Source organism: Notechis scutatus, chromosome 5 (genome assembly GCF_049901735.1).
Source record: "Notechis scutatus isolate UNSWTSFEM ecotype Mainland chromosome 5, rNotScu1.2, whole genome shotgun sequence".
NCBI lineage: Eukaryota > Metazoa > Chordata > Lepidosauria > Squamata > Elapidae > Notechis > Notechis scutatus.
In genome coordinates, this window is record NC_142013.1 from 29852750 (window position 1) to 29877346 (window position 24597).

At 40.9% G+C, this 24597-nt stretch overlaps 3 protein-coding genes across 3 annotated transcripts; 2 read left to right on the top strand and 1 right to left on the bottom strand.

Moving 5' to 3' along the window:
• The first annotated feature begins 6423 nt into the window (after positions 1-6423).
• Positions 6424-7350, top strand: LOC113420489 (olfactory receptor 52M1-like). The gene is given in 1 exon segment (XM_026680422.2): positions 6424-7350. A coding segment is annotated over 1 exon segment (894 nt). The 5' UTR covers positions 6424-6456.
• Positions 7351-12595: 5245 nt separating this feature from the next.
• On the bottom strand, positions 12596-13487 carry LOC113420494 (olfactory receptor 52P1-like). Its single transcript, XM_087967521.1, is given in 2 exon segments — positions 12596-12779; positions 12781-13487. Coding segments are annotated over 2 exon segments (891 nt in total).
• An 8813-nt stretch (positions 13488-22300) lies between these two features.
• On the top strand, positions 22301-23266 carry LOC113430066 (olfactory receptor 52N4-like). Its single transcript, XM_026692564.2, has one exon. The coding sequence runs from the start codon at positions 22301-22303 to the stop codon at positions 23264-23266; it is 966 nt and encodes a 321-aa protein (XP_026548349.2).
• Positions 23267-24597: the final 1331 nt, after the last annotated feature.

The following is a 24597-nucleotide window of genomic DNA, read 5'->3' on the forward strand; positions in this document are numbered from 1 at the left end:
CCAAAAATCCCCACAGAATCCATCATATGTGCAGTAGAATCCAGCCTAACTAAATTAAATACAGATGAAGCTGATAAAATAAGACACCAAGTTACCAACATCTTATGCACAAGCAAACCACCAAAAAGCAACTTACAGAAAAATGAAATCAAAGCACTACAAACCCTGAAAAGAGATAGCAGCATAATCATCCTCCCAGCAGACAAAGGGAATGCCACTGTAGTAATGGACAGAAAAGACTACGAAACAAAATTGACAGACCTACTCCAAGACTCCACATACAAACCCATAAACACTGACCCAACCACATATCTGGAAAAATTAACCAAGAAGAAAATTATAACCAGCCACATAAGCAAAGAGATCCAACACATGATCATACCCAGAGAGAAATCTTCCAGATGCCCCAAACTATACGGCCTCCCAAAAATACACAAAGAAGGCATACCTCTCAGACCCATAGTCAGCTCCAGAGGAGCACCACTACAAAACCTAGCTAAACACCTAGCAAAAGAGCTACAGCCCCATGCTGAAACAGCAGCTTCTCATGTAAAAACTCATACCACTTCTTGGAAATGATCAAAGATCTACACGTGGAGCAAGAAGATCTGCTTGTAAGTTTTGACGTGGTTTCACTATTCACCAAGTCCCGATAAAAGAGACCCTTGAAATCATCAAAAATAAATACCAACCAGCTAAACACCTCATGGAACTAACAGAACACTGCTTAACCAACACATATTTCATATACAAAGGACAAAGATACAAACAAATAGAAGGAGCTCCCATGGGATCACCACTGTCACCTGTCATTGCAAACCTGTTCATGGAAGAATTCGAATCCAGAGCCCTGGCCAATGCCACCCTCAAACCCAAACTATGGTTAAGATACATCGATGACACATTCGTGATTTGGCCCCATGGACAAGAAAACCTAAACAATTTCCTAACACACCTAAACAGCGCACACCCCAAAATCAAGTTCACCATGGAAACAGAAACAAACAAACAACTACCATTCCTAGATGTACTAATCTACAAAAACAGATGGCACACTAGGACACACCATATACCAGAAGAAAACCCACACCAACCGCTACCTCAACGCCTAATCCCACCACCACCCAGCACAGATAAACTCCGGGGCTAAAACACTAATTACCAGAACCAAACGCCTGGCAGACAAGACACACATTAAGACTGAACTATGCACCCTGACTAAAGTACTGACAGCCAACGGCTTCCACAAAAGCAAAATCACCAGCTTGATCCACAAAAACACACTGAAACATAATAGAGACCCAGAAGATGAACAGACCTATGGAACAGCTGTCCTGCCCTACATAAGAGGTACTACAGACAAAATTAGTAAGGTACTACACAGACATCACATCAGGACTGCCTTCAAAACAGACAGAAAAATAGCAGCCATCCTTAGCAACCCCAAAGATAAAATTGACCTGGAAAACCAAGGCATATACGAAGTCCCCTGTGCATCATGCCCGGCCACATACATTGACAGACCAATAGAAGAATAAGCACCCGCCTGGATGAACACAAAAATGCAGTCAAAAATCTGGAACACACTTCCTCACTAGTCCAACACATGGAAGCCACAGGTCATAGCATCAACTTCAATGGCACCAAAACCCTGGCCACTATAGAAAACCCTAATCACAGAATCATCAGAGAAGCCATAGAGATTGAAAAAGACCAGAAAGCATGAACAGAAGAGATGATTCCACCAGGCTGTCAATCATTTGGAAGCCTGCACTCACAAACAAAAAATCTCCACACCACAAGCCAGGCAAACACCTGGGCACAAACAGATCCCCCTGATACCTCCAGCTCAAACACACCCCAACCAGGCACCCAGATGAAACCCAGCTTCCTAACTAATGATAGCCGCCCATTTACCCGAAGCCAAGCTGCACTAAAGGCCTCCATTAAAGCAACACAATGCTGCCAGCCAATCAAGATACAAAAAGAGCCAAAAACAGACAGAAGATATTAGAGACACCAATCAAGCAGAACACAGCAAACTCCGAGACCAATAAACACAGACCAAGACTCCCAACCAATCAGGATGAAGAAAAACCATTCTGGCACAGCAATAGGCTGCCCCAAATTCAAATCTGAAACTACTGTAAAAGTCTGACTCACAGACGGACACAATACAGAAGCCTGATGATGGCAGATGAGATTCTGCTGAAACGTTGCTACAACTTTAAAAGAACTACAATGACGTGGGAAAATACCCTAACCAAGCCGAACACCATACATGTAAGCACCCGAAAACTTAAGAAAACATATATATATATATATATATATATATATATATATATATATATATATATATATATATATATATATATATATATATATATATATATATATATATATATATATGAAAGATTACAAAAAATACAGCTATCCAAGTTAACAAGAAACAAAGCAAAAAAGGAGGGAAAGGGGAAATATGTTTAGGTCACACCTATTGATCAAATCTGAAACAACATTAGGCTCAGACTACAAAAGTCTGATTGTTATTCTTATTGCAACAAATGGATCAACACTTGACTCATTTGAAAAACATGGATTCCGCACTTGCAGGAAAACACCAGGAAGACAAAAAATCAAATGCTAACAACCTTTCTGTAAAAAAAAATAATAATTAAATATTATGATTCTGTAACATTACAAGATATAAAATCTATGTCATAAAACAGTGCTGGATTTAGGCCAAAAATATATAAGTTATAGCTTAGGGTCTTACAAAATTTCAGATTTATTTTTTTTTGCTTTTAAATTTTTATGTAGCTTTTTATGTGTACTGTAATCTGTGAGAGAGATCAAGCCAGACAAACAATAAATGCTAAACATAAATCAACTTATTCTGCTCATCTTTCCTGTTACCTGTTCCAATGGATATCTTATGATTTATCACTTTGTTGTTTGTACCTTATGATTTATGAGTGTGTCATGATTTATGATTTATCACTTTGTTGCTTGTGTGTACACCGAGAGCTTATGAACCAAATTCCTTGTATATCCAGTCACACTTGGCCAATAAATAACCTATTCTATTCTATTCTATTCTATTCTATTCTATTCTATTCTATTCTATTCTATTCTATTCTATTCTATTCTATTCCATTCCATTCCATTCTATTCCATTCCATTCCATTCTGTTATCATATCATATATAACATCAAAATTTGTCATCCACATTTACATCCTCCCAACTCCCTCTATGGACAAGTGCCTGGATTTCAATAAAGATTTAGGTGTAGCACTCTTCTGGGACAATTACTTCTTAGCCAGCAGCTTTCTGAAGTCCAGGCTTCTTCAGCTGGAAAGGGTGGAGATGCAAGAAAGGAAATGATGATGGGGCTGGATGGGCAAGGCATGGGACTGGGAACTTTTCTGGGTTGGCTGCTTGGATTTGTTACACCAAACCTTTTCCAAGAAATGGAGGAAGAAAAAAAAAACTACAGCAGTTATATGCTACTTTCCTGAACCCACATTTGAAGAGATCATAACAAAGCTGCCTTGAGTATGAGGGAGAGTAAAAAACAAAAATTGACCCTACACAAATCAATAAATGAAACAGCAGCATAAAAGCAAGGCTACTGACCAGAGCATCACTGTTATATAGGATACAGCAGCGGTTTTAAAAAATGCACATAAATAAAACACCAGCCATGTTTCAGAAGTTTTGAAGTGTTTCGTTTCCATCTGGCCATTTCTGGGATGGAGAGATTTGTGGGGGGAGGGACCCCTGATAGAATATTCTTATCTTCCAAAGTGAAAAGACAGGATAAGTAAGAGTTTGGTGGCCAAGCAAGTGGACTTGGAGTAGAAAATCCTCCACTGGGAGAATCTGCTAAAATGGTTTTTGCTTACTAAGGAGTTCTGCCTACACATAGCCAGACTAAGGGAATTATGAGAACCTTAATTTCCATGTAAGTATGTCTATCAAAAGAATGATTTGCTCAAAAAATATTTTTTTTAGATCTTATTGATGCTTTGAGGTTTTCAAGCTAAACCAACACTTAATAGCCACTGGGCCCTGCTGGCTTGAAAAATCCCTCATGGTGCTGGAAATAACAGCATAAGTAATTCACCATGAAGTGCCAGCCAACATTCTTGCAGAAGTGACCAAGCTGACTTGGCAGTTTGGTAAGTTAAATGGGTGGTCATCTTTGTGGGGTGGAATTTTAGCGAACAGAATTCAGGCTGGGGTGGGAGCTTGGCAGGATGGGTCCCCTTGCAAAAGTTCAGGGATCCTGGCCAGCTTCTGTTTACACAAAGGCGGGGCTTGCTGCTGTGACCCATTGCCCAGGTCGACAGCCTTGCTCCCTGCTCTGGTTTCCTTGATCAGAAGCCGATTCCTTCATGTTGCTGGGGAAGGGAAACTGCAAGAGGTTGGGTCTCAAAGGAAGAAAGTGAGCCGGGGCAGCACTTGATGATGGCTGTCCTCATAAGAGGCTGATCTGGAATCCTACAGCCAGTTTAACTGAATAGGGCATCATATGATATTTTCAAGGCTCCGCAAGATTTCTAAAACCAAGGAATTGTGCCAAGTAATTCATTTGCATGGTTTTCCATTATGGGCTAGAGGGTAATAAATGCAAAATATATTGAAAAACATGGATTTCACTTTTAGGAATGAATGCATCTGAGTTTCTTATCCTGGTTTTTCCATAGAAGGTCCACATTAAGTTTAGTATTTAGCTTTGTTGCTTCCAGGACTGGCTACCCAGAGGTCCCAACAGAAGCCCATGGACCGAACCCACTTTCCTTTTCAAGGGACTGTTCTTTACCTTATTGGGGTGGGGCATGGTATATGCTGGACAGTTTGTTTTAGCATGATGGTCCTTCAATTCATTTCCTTCCCACCTCATTTGGGTCCACATGTCTATCTGGCAGTCAGAAAATGTGGCATAAGAGTAAATTTGTAGAAACACTTTTTGTGGGGTTTTTGATGAATGACTGAGAGCCCAAAGGCTGTTAAGAACATGCTACAGTATTGATGTGATGATCTAGATACAGAAGTCATAAGCAACTCAGCAGAGAATCAGAACAGGGGCTTGTAAGAAGATTATCACAGTTATAGAAGAGGCTGGGAAGCCATCTTTATCCACTTGCCCTTTCCTCCAAGCAAGATGAGGCTAACAGGGTTGAGCAGATGGGCAACCCCATTATTGGAAGCATATGGACATACAAGGCTGCTGTTGTGTTTATTTTATTTGATTTATTTTATTTTGTTAAGCGATTATAAGATAACAGGTATAAGCATGGTTATGAATACTTGAAATGGATACATATAAGAAAAAAGAAAGAAACGTGTTGGCATGAATTAGCAAATGGAGAGAGAAAAGTGGAGAAGAAACTCAATTGAAGGACAGTTCTGATGCCATAGGGGTTCATGAGCTAGTCAGAGCTGTTATGGGGAGATGTCGAGGTAGCAGCACATTGTTCTGGTATATAGGTGTTAGAGTCTGGAGCCCTGGAGGACATCTGCCACTTTTACTGCTAGGGGATACAGTGTTGATCTGACCGAAAATTGGAAAGAGGGAGAAGGGGAAAAAAAGAAGTGGGGAAAAAACAATACAGAACTGGCTGGAGAGAAAAGTTGAAGTTACATGAGTGTGCAGAGCAGGCATCAGTTCTTGAGTGGTGAGGAAGAAGAAAGATCCATGGGTGACTTTCCAGGAAGAATAGAAGCAAAGACCCAAAGAGATGACATTTTCACCCAAGATGGGAATGAAGAAAGGGCTCATTGGTCATTGGCGAGGTCCTGGTCTCCGGAGAAGGACTGGGCAAAAGAGCCTGAAAGAGATAACCCTAACCCTAACCCAACAGAGAAGTAGAAGATGATTCTTTGAGTGGTTCCAGGAGGAGTCAACCTACACTGAACACAAGACAGTAAAATCCCAGCCCATGGCTTTCTTTTCATTCTCTCTTGATAAGCCCAGAAACAGGGGACTGAGATGGAGAAAATAGAGAGCCAGTGGGAAAGGTTGAAAGGAGTAGACTCGGAGAGAAGGTGAACCACAGGATTCACCTTGCTGTTGTAAATCCTTGTTGTAAATAGCTTTGCCATTTAAAAAGCATAAAAGCCCCCACTGTCTTGTTTTTCTGTGTTAATTGCCTCCCTTGCAAAGCAAGATACACCTCCAGTTCAAAAATAATCCCATCATACTGAGAGAAGGTATTTCCCCTTCTTTTAAACTTGCTTTAAAAATTGTTTTATGTTTTTATTATAGTTCGCTGCCCAGAGTTCCATTGGTTAGGTAGATAGCAGTATAATTTTTTTAATCAGGCAAACAAATAAATAACTTTAAATATTCATGTTTCCAACTGCAGGAATGGCAGTCTACCCTGGGATGTGCTGATGAGATGACCTCTGCTTTCTACAACACCTGTCTCAGCCCATCTAGCTTCTTTCTCATGGGCGTTCCTCAACTGGAAACAGTCCATGCATTGCTGTCCATTCCCTTTGGCTCCATGTACATCATGGCAGTGTTGGGGAACTGCACCATCCTCTTCATCATCAAGGCAGAGCCCAGCCTCCACCAGCCTATGTACCTGTTTCTTTCCACGCTGGCTGTCACTGTCTCCTCCTCTGCTCTGCCCAAGCTGCTAGCCATCTTCTGGTTCAACAGCAAGGAGATTGGCTTCGACTCTTGCCTGCTCCAGATGTTCACCATTCATTCTTTTGCCACGGTTGAATCAGGGATTTTCCTGGCTATGGCTTATGACCGTTATGTGGCAATATGTACCCCATTAAGACACAAGACCATCTTAACCAATTCAACTGTTGTTAAGATAGGGGTGGCAGCTTTCATGAGAGGCGTCCTCTATATCTCGCCCCTTCCTTTGCTTGTGAGGTGACTGACTCACTATCACACCAACATCATCGCACATTCTTATTGTAAGCACATGGCTGTGGTGATGCTTTCCTGTGACAACACCTCCATCAGCAACATCTATGGCATGGCAATTGACTTTCTGCTGCTCATCATTGATTTGCTGGGCATTGGTCTGTCTTATGCATTGATTCTCCGGGCAGTGATGAATTTAGACACAGCAGAGGCCCGGCTCAAATCTTTTAGCGCTTGTAGTTCCCACATTTGTGCCATCTTAGCTTTCTACATCCCCACAGCAGTCTCCTCCCTGGCCCATAGGTTTGGCCACCAGGTGTCTCCTCCGACTCACATTCTTCTGGCCAACTTCTATCTCATCTTTCCCCCTGTCTTAAATCCTATTGTTTATACTGTTTGGACTCAAATAATGCAGAAGAAGTTAGTCAAGATGTTATCCTGGCCCAAAGGCCTTTTGTAAGCTTTTTAGAAAGGTTTTTTTGTTGTCCTTTAATGAATTAATCTCAATCCTGAGCTGTCCAGATATTAATGTTAATGTCCTGACATGATGCCTGGAGGTTGTTTGAGTCTACATGGGGTGAATAGGCTCAGGGAACTCAGATCTGCCAATGCCAAGTAGCTGTAATTATTTGGACTCCCCTGGAAATGGAGATTTAGAGAGTGATAATCATTGGTCTTAGGTGGGATGCTACTTTCCCATTCAAACTGAGGACCCTCTTGGACTCATTATTCCTGCTTAGGAGCCTGTGGTACTGTAACTAAGAAAGTCCAACTGATCCAATTGATGCACCAATTGTTCCTACTCCTAGAACAGGAGTCCTTTCAGATGATCACTTATGCACTAGTCACGTCATCACTGGACTATTGCAATTGATTTTACAATGAGCTGCTCTTGAAACCATCTAGAAGCTACAGCTGGCCCAAAATGCAGTGATGCACGTCATGATGACCTGTTATGATCAATCTATGTATCATCTGTGCTTCATGAGTTGTATTGGTTACCATTTCTGGGTGTAATTCAGTGTGCTGGTTATCACATATAAACCCTTGACATGCCATGAATCATAGTTTCAACAAACATACAACTACATGATTGGAAGTATATCTGGCCAACGGAGTCTCTTTTAGGTTAACTCCCCCCTTATCTCCTCCAAGTCAGCCAGAGCAATTTCTATCTTTGTGATCACAATGCCCATCAAATTGGAATATACTGAAGCCAATGTTTTGGCTTCAAAGTCTTGCAGATTTTTCTTAGTTCACATTCCCACTAGTTGTCCCCAGCTCCCTTCTGAAAATATGTACCTGAAACCTGATGGATAAGGAAATTTAGTCACAGATATGGTGGTTACCACTGGAGCAGGTCTGGTCACTTTTCTAAAAGAATATGTGGGATATATTTGCTATGCCCACAGTGCCAGTTACCAAATCCAATTTATTTCCAGTTATTCCAGTCTTCCAGTGCTGCAGTCCAGAATAACAAACAATACTGAAAATGTTGATGCTTGCCATGGCAACCTCCAACCAATGAGGTATGGAGGAGCCAGTAATGTCACAAAAATGACTTTAATTTGGCCTGGACCTGTTAGTTGAATAATAATAATAAAAAAATGTTTGCATCTGTATGATGGCCTGGCCTATTAATTTATTGGCAAACTATCAAGGGATTTTTTGCAAGTAAGCTTAAATTAGCTTCAACTAGAATCGTCTATTGAATCACTTTCTCTATGAATTTGCTTTTTTTTTTTTTAGCAATTAGCTAAACACCTTCTCTGACACTTCACTGAAGAAGCTAAAGAAGCTGACCATAAATGCTTCAGTTATAGGAAGTGTTAATCTAACTGGCTAATTGTGGTTTTATTACAGTGCTGAACAATTTTGTAAGGGGCCCATTACCTGGAATAAGGAAAGGGAACAGGAAATTTAGCTTAAGTTGCTGGACAAATGCCCCAAGATAAAGATCTTATCATTAGCATGCTAAAAAGCATACCTAGAGGTGAAGAACTTACTAATTAAGTCCACATACACATATACGCACACACACACACACTGCATATTATGACATGTTAGCCTTAAATTGCACATGTCTTCAGCAAAGGAAGAAATTATGAAATATCAGAAAATTCTGGTGCGTATGTGTGGTTTTAACACTATAAAAACAGACTTCCGAAGATCAGCTGCATGCTTGATTTGGACTTCAGTTCCAAGTGTACTTCTCTTTAATTCTGCACAGAAATAAAGTGTTGAACCTTAGTTTCCTCTTTCAGCATGATTATTGGCTCAAATTATGCCAGATAAAAGGAACCCAGTCTTGGACTGGGCCAACACACCCAAGATGGCTGATTCCTTGATTGCTCAGTAAAACAGGTGCCTGGACTGGCTTTACGTCTTCTGAAGAAACAAGCTGCAGCACCAAATCTGATCCTATTTTAAAATGGGTTAGTCGAAAACCTAGCTCCTTTTGGGTTTCTTAATTCCAAGGTCATCATGAGCTTCGCCTTGGTGCACTGTAGAATTGCAATGCTGGGACTGTAGCAGTGCCAATACCATCATCCTATTCAGGAAGGGCTTTGCTTCAGTGTGCTGGGAGTTGTATTGGCAAACTATTAAGGCATATGGCACCAGTCTAAGTGTCCTTGGATCATGAACACAAAAGGCGGAATTGGATTGATGTGAGATTTCAGAAATTGGGTGGTTTTGGATACTCCCATCAAATTCAAAACTACACCACACAGATGGGGAAAGTTGGTAATTTTGGGTAGAGGCTTGCCATTTGGCTTTGGTAATTGAATTGTGGTATGCCCAGTTCAAGCATGCTACTCAATTTTCATGGGCTTCCTCTCTCAAAGTGGCAAAAAATCTAGGTAATTCTGATCCGTCCCCAATGCAATGGGTTTTCCAAGCAATGGATAATATTTCTACAGTGATTGATACCAACTGGGTAACAATGCCACCAAGCAAAGGACAGAGAATGATGCCAATAACATAAAATCACATCTGTCTAAGGAAATGGCATGGCTGAACAAATGGATTCTGGCCCATCCTCAGGAATGTGCTTAAAGGAGGTTTCATTGTTCAATTTTTAGCAATTACAGAGCAGCAGAGCAACAATCTGCAGGGGATAAAAAGGGTCAGAATGGGGGGGTGCAACTGTGCAGTGGAAATCCTGCCTCTTCTTTATGTTCATTGCATCATGTAAAAGAGCTGGGACTTCAATGATGGGCACACTGGCAAAGACCAGGCAGGGGAAGCAGAATCCTGTTGTTGTCCCCACTGCACCTGTCTCTGAGCCTGGAGCCACTGAGACCGAGATGTATCCTCCAACCCCAGGCCCTGTAGCCATGGGCTGTCTCTTTTACAGCCATCTTGTTCCTGGATGGATGCTGTGCTGCCCAGCTGTTGGACTTGGATTGGGTCTTCCTGAAGCAAAGGCAGAGGTGGTATTCAGCAGATTCTGACCAGTTCTGGAGAACCAGTAGTGGAAATTTTGAGTAGTTTGGAGAAATACCACCTCTGACTGGCCCGGCCCCATCTATTCTCTGCCTCCTGAGTGCCAGCTGATCATCTTCTTTTGTTGCCGCGCAGAGGAGAATGGAGCTGGAAGGCAGGTTAGTGAGGTGGGGAGGGAATGAGGATATTACAATAACCTTCCCACAGGAAGTGGGGGCGGAATGGAGATTTTACAGTATCCTTCCCCTGCCATGCCCACCAAGCCACGCTCACCAAGCCATGCCATGCCATGCCCACCAAGCTGTGCCCACAGAACCGGTAGTAAAAAAAAAATTGAATCCCACCACTGAGCAAAAAGGTACTCTCCTATGTCCTTCTATCACCCTCCCTAAGCATCAGGAGGCATAGAAGGAGAGGTGGCATGAAGGGAGCCCAGCAGGAGGGAGAACTTTAGTTTTGGTCACACAGTCTTGCAATGTTCCAAGAGATGAACACCAAACTTGTCCCAGCTGCTTCCAGTCCTGGAGCCCCAACAAAGTATTCATTAGAAACAAGAAAGTTCAGAGAGTTTAGCAGTTGCTACCCTCTTGTCTGTCCCTTACCTTTTGTGTCTTCTTGAAAGAAAGTGAATCCAAGGTGAGCCTAACCAAGGATGTTCAAAGACAGGAGTGTATGGAACCAAATAGTAATAACCAACATATCAACTCTTCAATGGGGCCTCTGCATTTGATTCAGTAATTGTCCTGACTTTCCTTCCTCAGCTTGTACCAGGCATCCTTCAGATATATTGTAGCAGAAACACTCCAGGTTTTTAGTTGACATGGGCAAATTACCCAGATGGCACCATCTTGGGAAAGTCTAATCCTGACAAGGTGTCCTATTAGTATTAACAGAGACTGAAGCAAAACCAATGGACAACCAGCTAAATATGAGCCAGCCATGTGCAGCAGCCGCCAAAAAAGCTAATGCAATCCTAAGTTGTATTAACAGAGGGATACAGTCAAGATCAAGGGAAGTACTAATACCACTCTATAAAGCCTTAGTAAGACCACACCTAGAGTACTGCATCCAGTTTTGGTCACCACATTATAAAAAAGATGTTGAGACTCTAGAAAAAGTACAGAGAAGAGCAACCAGGATGATTCGGGGACTAGAGGCTAAAACATACAATGAACGGTTGCAGGAACTGGGCTTGGCTAGTCTAGTAAAGAGAAGGACCAGGGAAGACATGATAGCAGTCTTCCAATATTTGAGGGGCTGCCACAGGGAGGAAGGGGTCAAGCTATTTTCTAAAGTGCCTGTAGGCCAGACAAGGAATAATGGATGGAAACTGAACAAGGAGAGATTTAACCTGGAAATAAGGAGAAACTTTCTGACAGTGAGAACAATCAACCAATACAAGACCTTGCCCTTGGAAGTTGTGGGAATGCCATCACTTGAGACTTTCAAGAAGAGATTGGACTGCCATTTGTCAGAAATGGTGTAGGGTCTCCCACTTGGGTGGGGGGTTGGACCAGATGACCTACAGGGTCCCTTCCAACTCTGATTATCTGCATCTTTATCAATAATTTTAGATTTTATTTTTTTGTCCTACACACACACACACACACACACACACACACACTCACACATACACACATAGAACTTAAAGTATTGAACATTCTTGGTACACTTCCCTTTCCCTGTGTTCCCCTGGATAACAACCCCATGAGGTGGGTTGAACTGAAAAACAGTTACTGGCCCAAAATCACCTGGCCAGTTTTCATGCCAAGGCAGGACTAGAACTCATCATTTCCTATTTCTAGGCAGCGCCTTTACCACTACACCAAACTGATTCTTAATTTTTAAATTAATTTTGCATAACCATTCAGTGAAACAGTGGTAATAATGCAATTTTAGAGCTCAGCCCAATTCTATACAGTTATAGTTACCATCAACATTTGTCTTTGGGCACCTTAATTGACTGAAGATCTTTGATAGAAGGAGCTTTTGAGTCCAGCTGAATTGTAACATTCTCCAGGTTATTGGAAGATTTAGTAACTGAGTGTTAAAGATTTCTGTTAGATCTGAAGTTTCAAAGTTTTCTGAGGAGAAGAAAGTTCTGAAAGGCAGGTGATTGATCAGCAAATATGCTGATATACAGGCCAAACTTGGAGTTTCTCCAAGGTATATACTTTAGCAAATGATCAAAACATTTAAACATGAACGTCTAACACCTGTGAGTGTTCTTCTCATGCTCTGACTTCTAAAAATTGGAATCAAGGCTCAAATTGGGTTGCAAAGAATGGCTTTAGCTGGTGGAGTTGCTTGGTTTTCATGCCATAGATAATGGGATTCAGCATGGGTGGCACCAGAAGATATAGATCTGCCAACAAGATGTGGATATGTGCAGGAATATTGTGTCCCCAATGCTGAGTGTGAAAGGAGAAAAGGGCAGGCGTGGATCAGGATGACACAGATGTGGGAGCCACAAGTGCTAAAGGATTTCCGTGGGGCTTCCTTGGAGGAGAGTCCCTGGACTGTTCTGAGAATGAGCACATAGGAGACAGCAATGAAGACTGAATCAGAGCCCACCACAAAGGTGGCTGCTGTGATCCCATAGATGTTGTTGGGTGTTGTATTTCCACTGGCCAGCTTTACCACAGCCATGTGCTCACAGTAGGAATGAGCAATGACATTAAGCCCACAATATGGGAGATGGTTAACCATGCAGGACAAGGGTGTCATGAACCCAATGCCCCTCATAAAGGCTGCACATCCAGTCTTGATGATGACAGAACTGGTGAGGATGGTAGTGTAATGTAAAGGGGCACAGATTGCCACATAGCGATCAAAAGCCATGGCGAGCAGCACACCTGACTCCACAGCTGAGAAGCCATGAATGAAGAACATCTGGGTCACAAAACCTTTGAAGCCAATTGTATGGGAGTGAAACCAGAATATGCCCAGGATCTTGGGCACGGTGGAGGTGGTCAGTATCAAGTCAAAAGTGGCTAACATGCAAAGGAAATAATACATGGGCAAGTGAAGGCTTGGTTCCCTTCTGACCACAAAGATAATGGTGATGTTCCCCACCAAAGAGACCAGACATATGAAGCAGAAGGGGAAGGCAATCCAGAAGTGAGCATTTTCTAGGCCTGGAATTCCCATTAGGAGAAAAAAAAGGAGACACCTCTCGATTGATTGTAACAGGACATGGCATCTAACTGGCCTCAGCAACCATTTCACTACCTGCAACAGAGACAAGAAGATGGTCAGTGAAAGGGACACACTCATGAAATTGCAGAAACTTTACAGTTGGAGAGGTCCCTTCCAGGGAGTGCCATCCACCCTTTTCTTTCCCAACATTCACAGTCCTTGAAAATTTTATTTTAAAATTTTTCATGACTTATTATAATTGGGATTGGCTTCTACATTATACATTTGCTCTGGTGGTTTGTTCTGTTGGTTGAATCTTGTCACATAGATTATTAAAATACCCAAAATTAAGAAAGTGGGAGCCAAGTTGCCTGTTCCAAATACTATACATCAGTGGTCCCCAACCACTGGGCCCCGGACCGGTATCGGTCCATGGAGCATTTTTTACTGGGCCACAAAGAAGTGGGCCCCGCCATCTTGTTTTGACGGCGCTTGAGAAAGTGCTTCCGAGTGAGCTTGTCGGCCATTGGTTAGAAAGCGGCATTCGGGTGCTGAATCCTCGCGCCTTAGTTTCGTCGAGGGGGGGGGCTTCGAACGAAGAGCCGTCCCGATGGCGGTGGAGTCTCGCGTTAGGAGGAGATTAAGAAAGAGCCCGAAAAGCCCATCGACAAAGGTACAAAGGAGGAGTTGAAGGTGGCGGGGAGAAGCGGGGGACGGCTGGCTGGCCGGTCGCTCGGCTCGCCTTGCCTTGGTCGTGCGTGCTGATGCTGGTACCGGTCCGTGGATCATTTTGTGATGTCGGTACCAGGCCGTGGGACAAAAAAGGTTGGGGGGCACTGCTATACATTAGCTTCTTCTGTTGGGGATTTTTTTTTTTTTTTTGGAGCTTTCCCTCATGAAATTCCAAGGTGCCGAAACAGCATCCATTTGCTGGGAGCATCCAGCTCAGAAAGGGAAGGGCGCTCTAAACCAGGAGAATCTGACCATGTTGGGACCACTAGACTGATTCCTTATCTGAATCACACACACACACACACACACACACACACACACATTCCCACATGGAATAGCTCTGTAGACATCTGAGATGATTCCACCACATCCTTAAGTGGTTGATGAAAAAGGTCTATCCAGCTTGGACACTTCTATATACTGATTGGTAACAAAGAGCCTGGTTACAGCTTTCTCTCAAGATATATAGGGGGAGCATATGCAAAAAATGGAAAATTGGTGTGGGTGTGTGGATGCATTTGTGTTGTATGGCATAGAAGAAAAAGAAGACTAGTGGTCTCTCAGTGGAAACAAAGCCTGGAGAACTTCTTCTTTTTTTTTATTAGTAAAAGTTTTATTGATTTTAACAACAAATAAAAACACATAAAACATAACATAAAAACATCATCATTCTTCATAAATTTACAGACAGTGTATCGGTTGGTTTACCATTCCTTTTTGTGCATCCATTTCATAGTCATCATAATAATTATGTTACATAATAACTCATATTATCAATCAACAATTATATATCCTAATATCATTATTAAACAATCATTTGACTATAATTTTACTAATTCATACTTAAGCGAGATAACTATAATTTAGTTAATTTATTTTATAACAGATCGTAAAATCATACCAAATCTATCTTAATAAAATATTCTAAAAATGTTATCAAAACCAAAAAAAATGTATATTCGTTATTCCCTAGGTTTCTAAATATTCTATTATTATATTATATTATCTAACCATTGATAAAAAAGATCCCAAACTTCATAAAATTGTTTATCTTCTTGTTCTCTAATTTCAAATGTCAATCTACTCATTTCAGCACATTCCAGTATTTTCTTAATAATTTCTTCCTCTAATGGTATTTTCTCACTCTTCCAATTTTTAGCAAATACAATCCTAGCCGCTGTTAACACATTTACAATCAAATACTTTAAGTTTTTATTAAATGTATCAGGTAAGATTCCCAATAGAAAAATCTCTGGTTTCAAATCTATATGTTCTTTTGTCATTTCTTCCAACCATATGCAAATTCTAGTCCAGTATTTCCTGGCCTCCTCACAAGTCCACCACATATGGTAATATGAGCCAGGGATCTGATGACATTTCCAGCACTTTTCAGATTTGTTCTTGAACATTCTTGCTATTCTTGTCGGGGGGAAATGCCACCTGTAAAACATCTTATACAAATTTTCTTTATATGCTACTGACATTGTCATTTTATAATTTTGAGACCACAATTTTTGCCATTTCTCTAAATCAATCCCATATCCAAAGTTCTTCCCCCAAACAATCATTGTTTCTTTGACTTGTTCTTCCTCTAATTTAATTTCCAACAAATAACTATATAGTTTTTTAATTACTTTTTCATCAGAACCTGTCAAAATCCTATCTAAATCAGTCAATTTATCATAAAATCCTTCTGTTTTAGAATCTTTAAGATACCTTGAGTGTATTTGCGCATATGCATATGAAAACCAATTCATTTTTATATCTTGTTCTTCTAACTTTTGCATCGTTTTAAGTTCACCCTTTTCATCCAGTATTTCCCCATATCTAACTGTTTGTTCCTTCTTATAAATTATGGGATAGGAAAAAGCTTCGATAGTTGATAACCAAACTGGTATTTTCAAATAACATTGTTTCTTAATTTTCTCCCAATTCAACCATAACGATTCCCGTATATAGTGCCTTCTGAAATAACCCTGCGATTTAGTTCCCTTATACCATAAAAAAGCATGCCAACCCAATAATAAGTCATGTCCTTCCAATGCCAGTAATCTAGACTTTCTTAACGTTATCCATTCTTTAGCCCACATTAAGTTTGCAGCTTGATAATACAACTCCCAATTAGGAAGGCCAAATCCTCCTCTAATTCTAGCATCCTGTAAAAGTTTTAGTTTTATTCTCGCTTTCTTACCTTGCCATATATACTTCAACACAATTTTATTTAGTTCTTCAAAATAATCCTTGCCTAATTTAATTGGTATTGTTTGAAACAAATATAAAATTCTGGGTAAAATATTCATTTTAATTGTTGAAATTCTACCTATCAAAGATAATTGTAGGTTTTCCCATTTTTTCAAGTCAGATGTAAGGTTTAAATTGGGATGACGGAGGGAAAGAGAGGAAGACAAATAGGTTTTGCAGATTTAGATTCCATAGGTGACAGTTTACAATCCCCTTATTAATTGTACAGACTACAGTTGTAGTACATTAGGAACTTGCAATCAGTAGTAGCTCTTTCTGAGTCTCCAGGGAGATTTAAGCAGTGTTTCCCAACACTGGTCACATTTACATGTGTGAATTTCAGTTCCCAGAATTTCCTAGTGATTTAAATCTTAAAATCTAGTCAGCCTCCAAGAGAACCGCCCATGCACCATAATGGCATAATATCAGCAAAAGCTGCTGTTTTGTCAGTACTTAATAAATTCTACTTTAAAAAAACATTTAACTAAATTGGATATGACTAGAGCTACCATCACCCATAAACCCTGGACAAATATTATCCCAGCAAGGGGGCTAGGAGAAGTGGGGCACCTTGGGTTCAGCACATCTAGCACAGCTTCTGACCATACCCCTGATGTGACTGAAGCCGCTCAGGCTAATCTCCTCCCTCTCCCAACAAATAGTCACCCTCACCCTTCTGGGCCTTAGCTTCGGCATCACTCTAGTGCCAGATTCAACTACCACAATCCATTTCTTGCACAACAGGGTCACTACTAGCGTATTATCAGACCCACAGCTGCTGTAGGTCATGCTTACCTGGAACTTGTTCCTGGGTCACAGCCGGGGGTCTACAGATATACACATCAAACCAGCCACAAGCTGTCTGAGAGGAAGAGAGTGCCTTAATAGTGTGGCTCCAACACCTGTGGGATCAATAGTTCCCATATGTTGCAGGAGGGAATACTAAGAATGAAATCAACATGTCTGGTAACTAATGCAGAAGGAAATACAGAAGGCAATACAAATCCATGTGGGTTGGTAGAAAACAAACTTTGGGAAAGCCCAAAGGATGCAATGGATTTGTTGGAGGCCTCATCGAGAAATGCAAATATGGATTCCTTCAGGCTATTTGCTTCACGCTAAACTGCATGTCCCAGAAATGCTTTTTCAGGAGGCAACTGGACTTTCTTGTTTTTCTTTGAAGACATTTTGAAGAAATGAAGAAGCTTCTTGGATGAAAAGCAAAATGTCTTCAAAGAAAAAACAAGAAAGTCCAGTTGCCTCCTGAAAAAGCATATATACCCCTTGCCCCCCCCCCCCATCTGTCTATCAAGTCGCTTATTGCTGACAGCAACTTGATGGCAAATAATCATTCAATCAATATGACACATGCTCTATAAAAGCAAAGAGGCACCCAAATCACTTCCAAACAGAAAGGGAGATTTCCTTTCAAGCTATAAGCGTAGAACCAACAATATTCTTTCCTTCAGTTTTATTGTCTACATTTCTGCAGTGACCTGTTTGTTTTAAATAGCTTTCACCCAGGAAAACCCACACTTTCTCAGCCAGAAGAAGGGGTTATCAACAGTGAATGAACCAAATGAGCCCAGTGTGCAAAAAACAATCCGATTGCCACCTGCAAACTAACAAATGATGTGTCTGTGGCCACTGGGCCTTTAACTGGCCTAGTTAAAGGAGTTGTATGAACTCAGTCATGAAGTCTTGAGTCTAAGGTTTCTGGGAGGTGAACCATCAATTTTGGAGTCCAGCAGCAATATCTTTTCCAAAAGGGGGCAGGTCACAGCTCTGAATGTGTTTTCATGAGCCCAGGTGGCACAAGATGGTTGTTGATAGGCAAAGATAATTTATTGGATGGATTTGCAGAACATACAGCATTTATCCATATCAGTTAGAGAAAAAGGCACAGGCTGACAGCCACTTCAAAGTGCTTCATTCCAGTGGACAGAAAAGTAGAATCACAATGTCATAAATATTATGTACAGTTGGAAGGGTCCATTTTAGTCCAGCACTAAACAATTTGCAGGAAAACCAGCAGGCAAATATAACCTGATAAACTCTTATTATAACTTTGTTCCACAAGTTGTCCTGCCTCCCAGTAGGCTTCTGGGTGTCATTCAAGTGCTGGTATTTACCTACAAAGCCCATCATGGCTTAATGTATTCAGAAACCAGTCGGAATTCAGCTCTCAATCTTGCTTCTGACAAGTTTTTCTGGGCTAACTTCTATTTGGGGTCCCTGGCGTGTTTCTTAAAGCCCACTCAGTTCTTCTCATGCTTGCACATATATACAAACAATTGCAAGAAAAGAGGAAGAATTTTGGGGCTGCCCTAGGCTTTCCAACAAAAAAATGAAAGCTCTGAAAACTTGACTGAAGGATTTTATTTGTTTATTTATATTTTTACTTATTTATTTATGCATTTATATAGCTGCCCATCTGTTAACCAATTCTAGGTGGGTCCCAATTAAAAGTTAAACCAATATATATGAAATAATATTAAAACTATAAAATTAAACAGACTGAAACACTGAAACATTAAAAACAACAAAGACCTGGCACCCAGTCAAACTTCTATTGTGCAATTATCTAGTCTTCTCTCAGTACTTAGAGAAAGATCTTTGACGCTTTAGGAAAGCACATCATGTTATGTAGGGCTTTAAAGATGATGATCAGCACCTTGAATTGCACCCAGAAAGAAACTAAGCCAGTACAGCAACACAGGTGCTACATGGGAAAACTCAGGAGGCCATTACTGTGTACACTGCTACATTCTGGACCAGTTGAAGTCTGAATGCACAGAAAAAGCAACAGTCCAGGCACGCACATTGCAGTGAGGGACTCCTTTTTCCTTGTGAAGAACTTTACCCCCACAGAAGTTTCGTTCTTCTGTTTTCAGCCCTGTATCTAGTCTAGCAAGATCATTTTGAAGTTTATTTCTGTCCTTTCCCACTCAATTTTGCCTGCTTTCATCCATAGCCGTACAAAATCCAGCCTATTTTTCTTAGAAAGGTGGTGTTCACTAGCAATAGCACTTAGACTTATATACTGATTCATGGTACTTTACAGCCCTCTTTAAGGAGTTTACAGAGTCAGCACATTGCCCCCAACAATCTGGGTCCTCATTTTACCGACTTTGGAAGGATGGAAGGATGAGTCAACCTTGAGCCTGGTGAGACTCAAACTGTCAAACTGCTGGCAGCCAGCAGAAGTAGCCTGCAGTACTGCATTCTAACCACTGTGCCATCATGGCTCTCACCACCTGAGACACTAAAATATTTTGGAACACAAAGTCCATCAGCTGCAACCAGCTGGCAAAAATCAAAGAGCTTTATCCAGAAAGATGCAGTGTGCAGGAAAACCAGTTAAACCATTCTTAAGAGAAGGCCGTTCTGTCTTTTTCTTCAAAAACTTTGGAGATGGAGAACTCACAGTCTCCAGACTTTCCCTGTTCCTCTATTGTATGGTACAGATCTTTCCCTGGGGAAGTTTTTACACCTGTTTAAACTAACTCTGCAGTCACTATTTATGCCCATAGCTTCTCATCCTTGTTTCTATGCTAACGGGACTTTGTTTATTTTAAAAGCTCATGTTGTGATGGCTCCACATGACCACTTGAAGGAGATCAAGAGCCCAGTATTCTCTTCAAAACAAAGAAAGTTTGCTGGATTCAGCCATTCAGTATTACTGAATGAATGTGATTAGGTATATTGGTTGAAAGGACTCATAAAGGTGGAATGCATGACTCCATTTTGCATGAAATATGGACACAACACCTACCCCATAAATGGTTAAATTCATGAAACAAAGAGAATCGGGCTTTGGAGGAAGAGGCGCTTGTTGATTGTCTACCAGCCCGCCATGCCTGTAAAAGTTAAGCTCATTTAGAATGCCTGAAGGTTGCAGAATAGATAATGAGATATTGGAGATGGGGGAGTTTCAGAAAAAGCATTGGCTTTGGAATGGGGAAGAAGGAGCCGACTGCTGGTTGTAATAAATGAGAACAGAGAAATGAACTATTGGAGTTGGGTGTGGAGATCCATTCTGAAGTGTGGGAGAATCAGCCAGTTAATATTTTCCATGATAGATAAAGACTTCTATATCAGGATTAGGGAGTCGGTTCTTTAAGGCAGGGGTCAGTTCAGCCTTGAAACACACTAGGCATGGGCAGAATAACAGGGAAACTCCCATGAGAAGCTTCCTGCTGTCCAGCTTCAGTCTCTACAGAATCCCATACAGAATAACAGGAGACCCCAAAGGACACTGATCTTGAAGCTTCTGCTGTCCAGCTTCAGTCTTTCACAGAATCCCATACAACTGGTGGCAGGAAGTCCCCCAAAGGGACACTGTATCTTGAAGGTCTATAAATCCTCTTCTGTTTTTCAGAGAAGGGCAGAAACTGCTGGATACACAGAGTTGAGTTCTGAAGTGTGAACAGATCCAGCCAAAATTTGATTCCTGCGATTTTGTTGACTGCATTTATCATGTCTACATGAAGGAGCTGCAGCTGATAATGCAAAGGTATTCCATGAGAATCAATGGTGGGATTCCAAAAAAAATTTTTACTACCGGTTCTGTGGGCATGGCTTGATGGGCATGGCAAGGGAAAGATACTGTAAAATCTCCAGTCAGAGGTGGTATTTGCCGGTTCTCTGAACTACTCAATGTTTCCACTACCGGTTCTCCAGAACTGGTCAGAACCTGCTGAATACCACCTCTGATGAGAATGTTTTTAGGGATGTAGCTTTCTGTTTTGATCCTTCGGCTTGTCTGCTACATAAACTTTGAGCAATTCCAGCCAATTCTAGGAGATCCTGGACCTTTCCTCAGACAATTTCTCCCTAACATTTAGGTCTAATGAGTCATATTTGGAATGCTTCTGGGAATACACCATTTTAATTATTACTTCATTTACTATGCTCTAATTTTTGAGAAAGAGAGATCACTTTGGTGGGCTTTGTCATAATTTGGCTAATTTGTATTTGTCAGTGCAATGTACCCAGGAAGAGATAGTAAAAGTATATAGAGAGCTATTATAAGTATATAGTATAGGTTTGCTTTCATTATGCATCCTAAAGCAGGATGTGTAAAAGTGTGCATTAAATGGGACAGAAGTTCAAGATGGCATCAGACAAGCAAATGAATAAATAAAGGTATTCTACAAATTGTGAAGGTTATTAGAATAGCCTATATAGTCCACTTCTCCTTAAGCTTTCAGAGTACAGAGGTCAGATTATGTCACGCCTGCATGTACAGGACTTTACATGATTCTCATCAATCCTCTTGGAGAAAAGGGTGGAAACGTTTATTTTTGTACAGTGTATATCCAGTCAGATATTTTCAGTAACATCACTACCACAGTTACCAGTTTAAGCTTACTGAAAATAATCAGACTTGATAATCTCTCTGTATCTCTGTACTATGGAAGCCTTGAAAGGTGGACTGAATAGACTTTTCCAAGAGCTTCTAAATGTCCTTTCCTGCAGGCTACAGAGTGCCAGGATCTGGACAGCTCCTATAGCTAATACTTTATTTATAGTTATTCAAGTGCAACTATAGAGACTACTAGATCTGCGACTTTCATTCTTAGAAGAAGGTTTGAAACTTCAGGCTACCCACATCTGATCCTTCCCAATAAAGATGAGACTGGTAACATGGAGCATCATGATGGACAGTGGAAGTACACATCTTGCAGGAATTAATATGCTTGTGAAAGTGAGAAAAATTGTTTAGAAAAGATCCCATTCTATTAAAGTGTTTGGAATGAAGCCTAACATTGGTTTAATGTATTCCTTCTGTTTCTCTTCTCAGATTTTTTTAACTCTGGGGTAGCTTATGTGCCCTTTCTCTTCCCGTGATGGCCATAGTGAATGAAACTGACTACAGCCTCATGCAGTTTTTCTTAAAAGGGGTCCCAGGTCTGGAACACGCTCATCTCTGGATCTCCTTCCCATTTTTCTCTATGTATCTCATTGGCATGTTGGGGAACTGTGGACTTCTCTACATCATCTGGGCTGAGGAGGCCCTTCACAGGCCCATGTATTTCTTCCTCTGCATGTTGTCTGTCACAGACATAGTCATAGGAACCTCTACGATGCCAAAAGCATTCTGCATTTTTTGGTTAAACCTAGAGGAGATCAGCTTCGGGGCCTGCCTGGTCCAGATGTACATTGTTCACACCTTCACAGGGATGGAATCTGGAGTTCTCATGCTCATGGCTTTGGACCGCTTTGTAGCTATCTGTTATCCATTGAGATATGCTACTATCTTGACCCACCCGGTCATTCTTAAGGTGGGGGTCCTCACCTTCATCAGAGGAGCAGTTCTCATCCTCCCCTTTCCTTTTCTAGTCAGGAAAATGATATATTGCCACAGCAGAGCTATTGCTCACACCTATTGTGACCACATGGCAGTGGTAAAGCTGGCTTGCAGCAATATCCGGGTTGATGCTATCTATGGCCTGACAGTTGCCATGTTGATTGGGGGCTTTGATATCTCCTGCATTACAGTGTCTTACTTCATGATCCTGAAGGCAGTTGTGGGCCTTTCCTCCCCAGAACAAAGGAGCAAAGCATTTGGCACCTGCACTGCTCATCTCTGTGCCATTGTTATCTCTTATACACCAGCCTTCTTCACCTTCTTCACACACCGTTTTGGTGGTCATCACATCCCTCCTCCTGTTCACATCATTATCGCCAATCTTTACCTTCTTCTGCCTCCCATGATGAACCCCATTGTTTATGGAGTAAAAACGAAAGAGATCCGCGAAAGTGTCCTGAGATTGTTCCATAAGGAAAAAAGTATGGCAGCCCCTAAGCATTGATGGAGAAAAAAATAACATCCATAAGTATGCCATCAGCAGAATAGAGAACACCATATGATGGGTAAAACTTGCACTTAAATTAGCATATTTATTTCTGGTGAAGGAGCAAAGGTTATATCATGGGTTGGCAAGAAGGGAAATCCAGCCATCAATCAGCATGCTCACAAGGCCCCACTCTTCCATCTTGTAAAATTGTCCAGAGAAGATTGTGCTAATTCCCAATGATTTTGTAAACTTTCTAGAAGAATCGGCATAAATAACCATGCTGATGCAGGCCTTTTTCTGAGACGCTTGTGGCAGATGATTCTCACTGAAAGTAATGTTTTCTATTCTCAGGGACGGAGCATTTCCTTATATTTTATTCCAAAAACATGCAAGGAGAAGATGGGAAATGGCTCCCATAGGATGAGACCTGAACCCGATTGGAAACCCAAAGGGAACTCTTGGGATGCTTTTCTCTCAGAAATCACCCCTATCAAATATCGATGTACAGAGGACAGAGTTCTCTCTTCTGCTCTGGCTTATTTGCAGGATGATGTTTAAGCTTAGTAAGCTACTCTAGCATGTTTTCAGGCAGTTGGAGCCCATTAGAAGGAGCTATTAAAAAACAATGAAGATACATTGAAGATCTTGCTTTCAGTTGAGGAGGTTCCTCTCCTTCCTTCCCAGACTACCCAGAGAGGTAGTCACTCCAGTAGTGGGGTTCCCAATGAATTAGCAGAGGTTATTCCTGCTTAACTCTTCTATTGCTCCCTTCCCAAATTCAGAAGAGTGAAATATTTTCCATGAGTTCATGCTCTTTTATTGGCTTATCTTTTGCTTCTATTTTAAACATTCAATAAAAAAAAAATAAAAAAAAAAAAAAAAAAAAAAAAAAAAAACAATCATTTGCAACAAAACTTACTGCAGACCTTTATGGGTTTAAATGTTAATCACCACTAGGTAGTTTAAAATGCTCCTTTCACCAAGGAAGCACATCCACTGTTTTCTCTCAGTTCCATATGTCATACGCCTCCCTATCCTAAGAGTTCCCTTTGCAGGGCAATGGATGGCTATATAAATTTGATGAATGAATGAATGATATTAAACTGCATGTAAAGTTAAAAAAAAGTAAAAAATAAAAATAAATAAATAAATAAATAAATAAATAAATAAATAAAGTTACAATGGAGTCCATTGTAACTTGGAATGGTTGCTAAGTGACTGGTTGTTAAGCCAGGACTACATAGACACAAAATCAGACATATTTAAAAGAAGGGGAGGTATGTGAAAAGTTGAATGCACCACTCAGAGTGAGCAAGCATGTCTTTTCCTTCTTGGGATTCAGAGTT

Bases quoted from the DNA above. Each gene is read 5' to 3' on its own strand.
- LOC113430066 (XM_026692564.2), top strand. From the start codon at position 22,301: ATGGCCATAGTGAATGAAACTGACTACAGCCTCATGCAGTTTTTCTTA.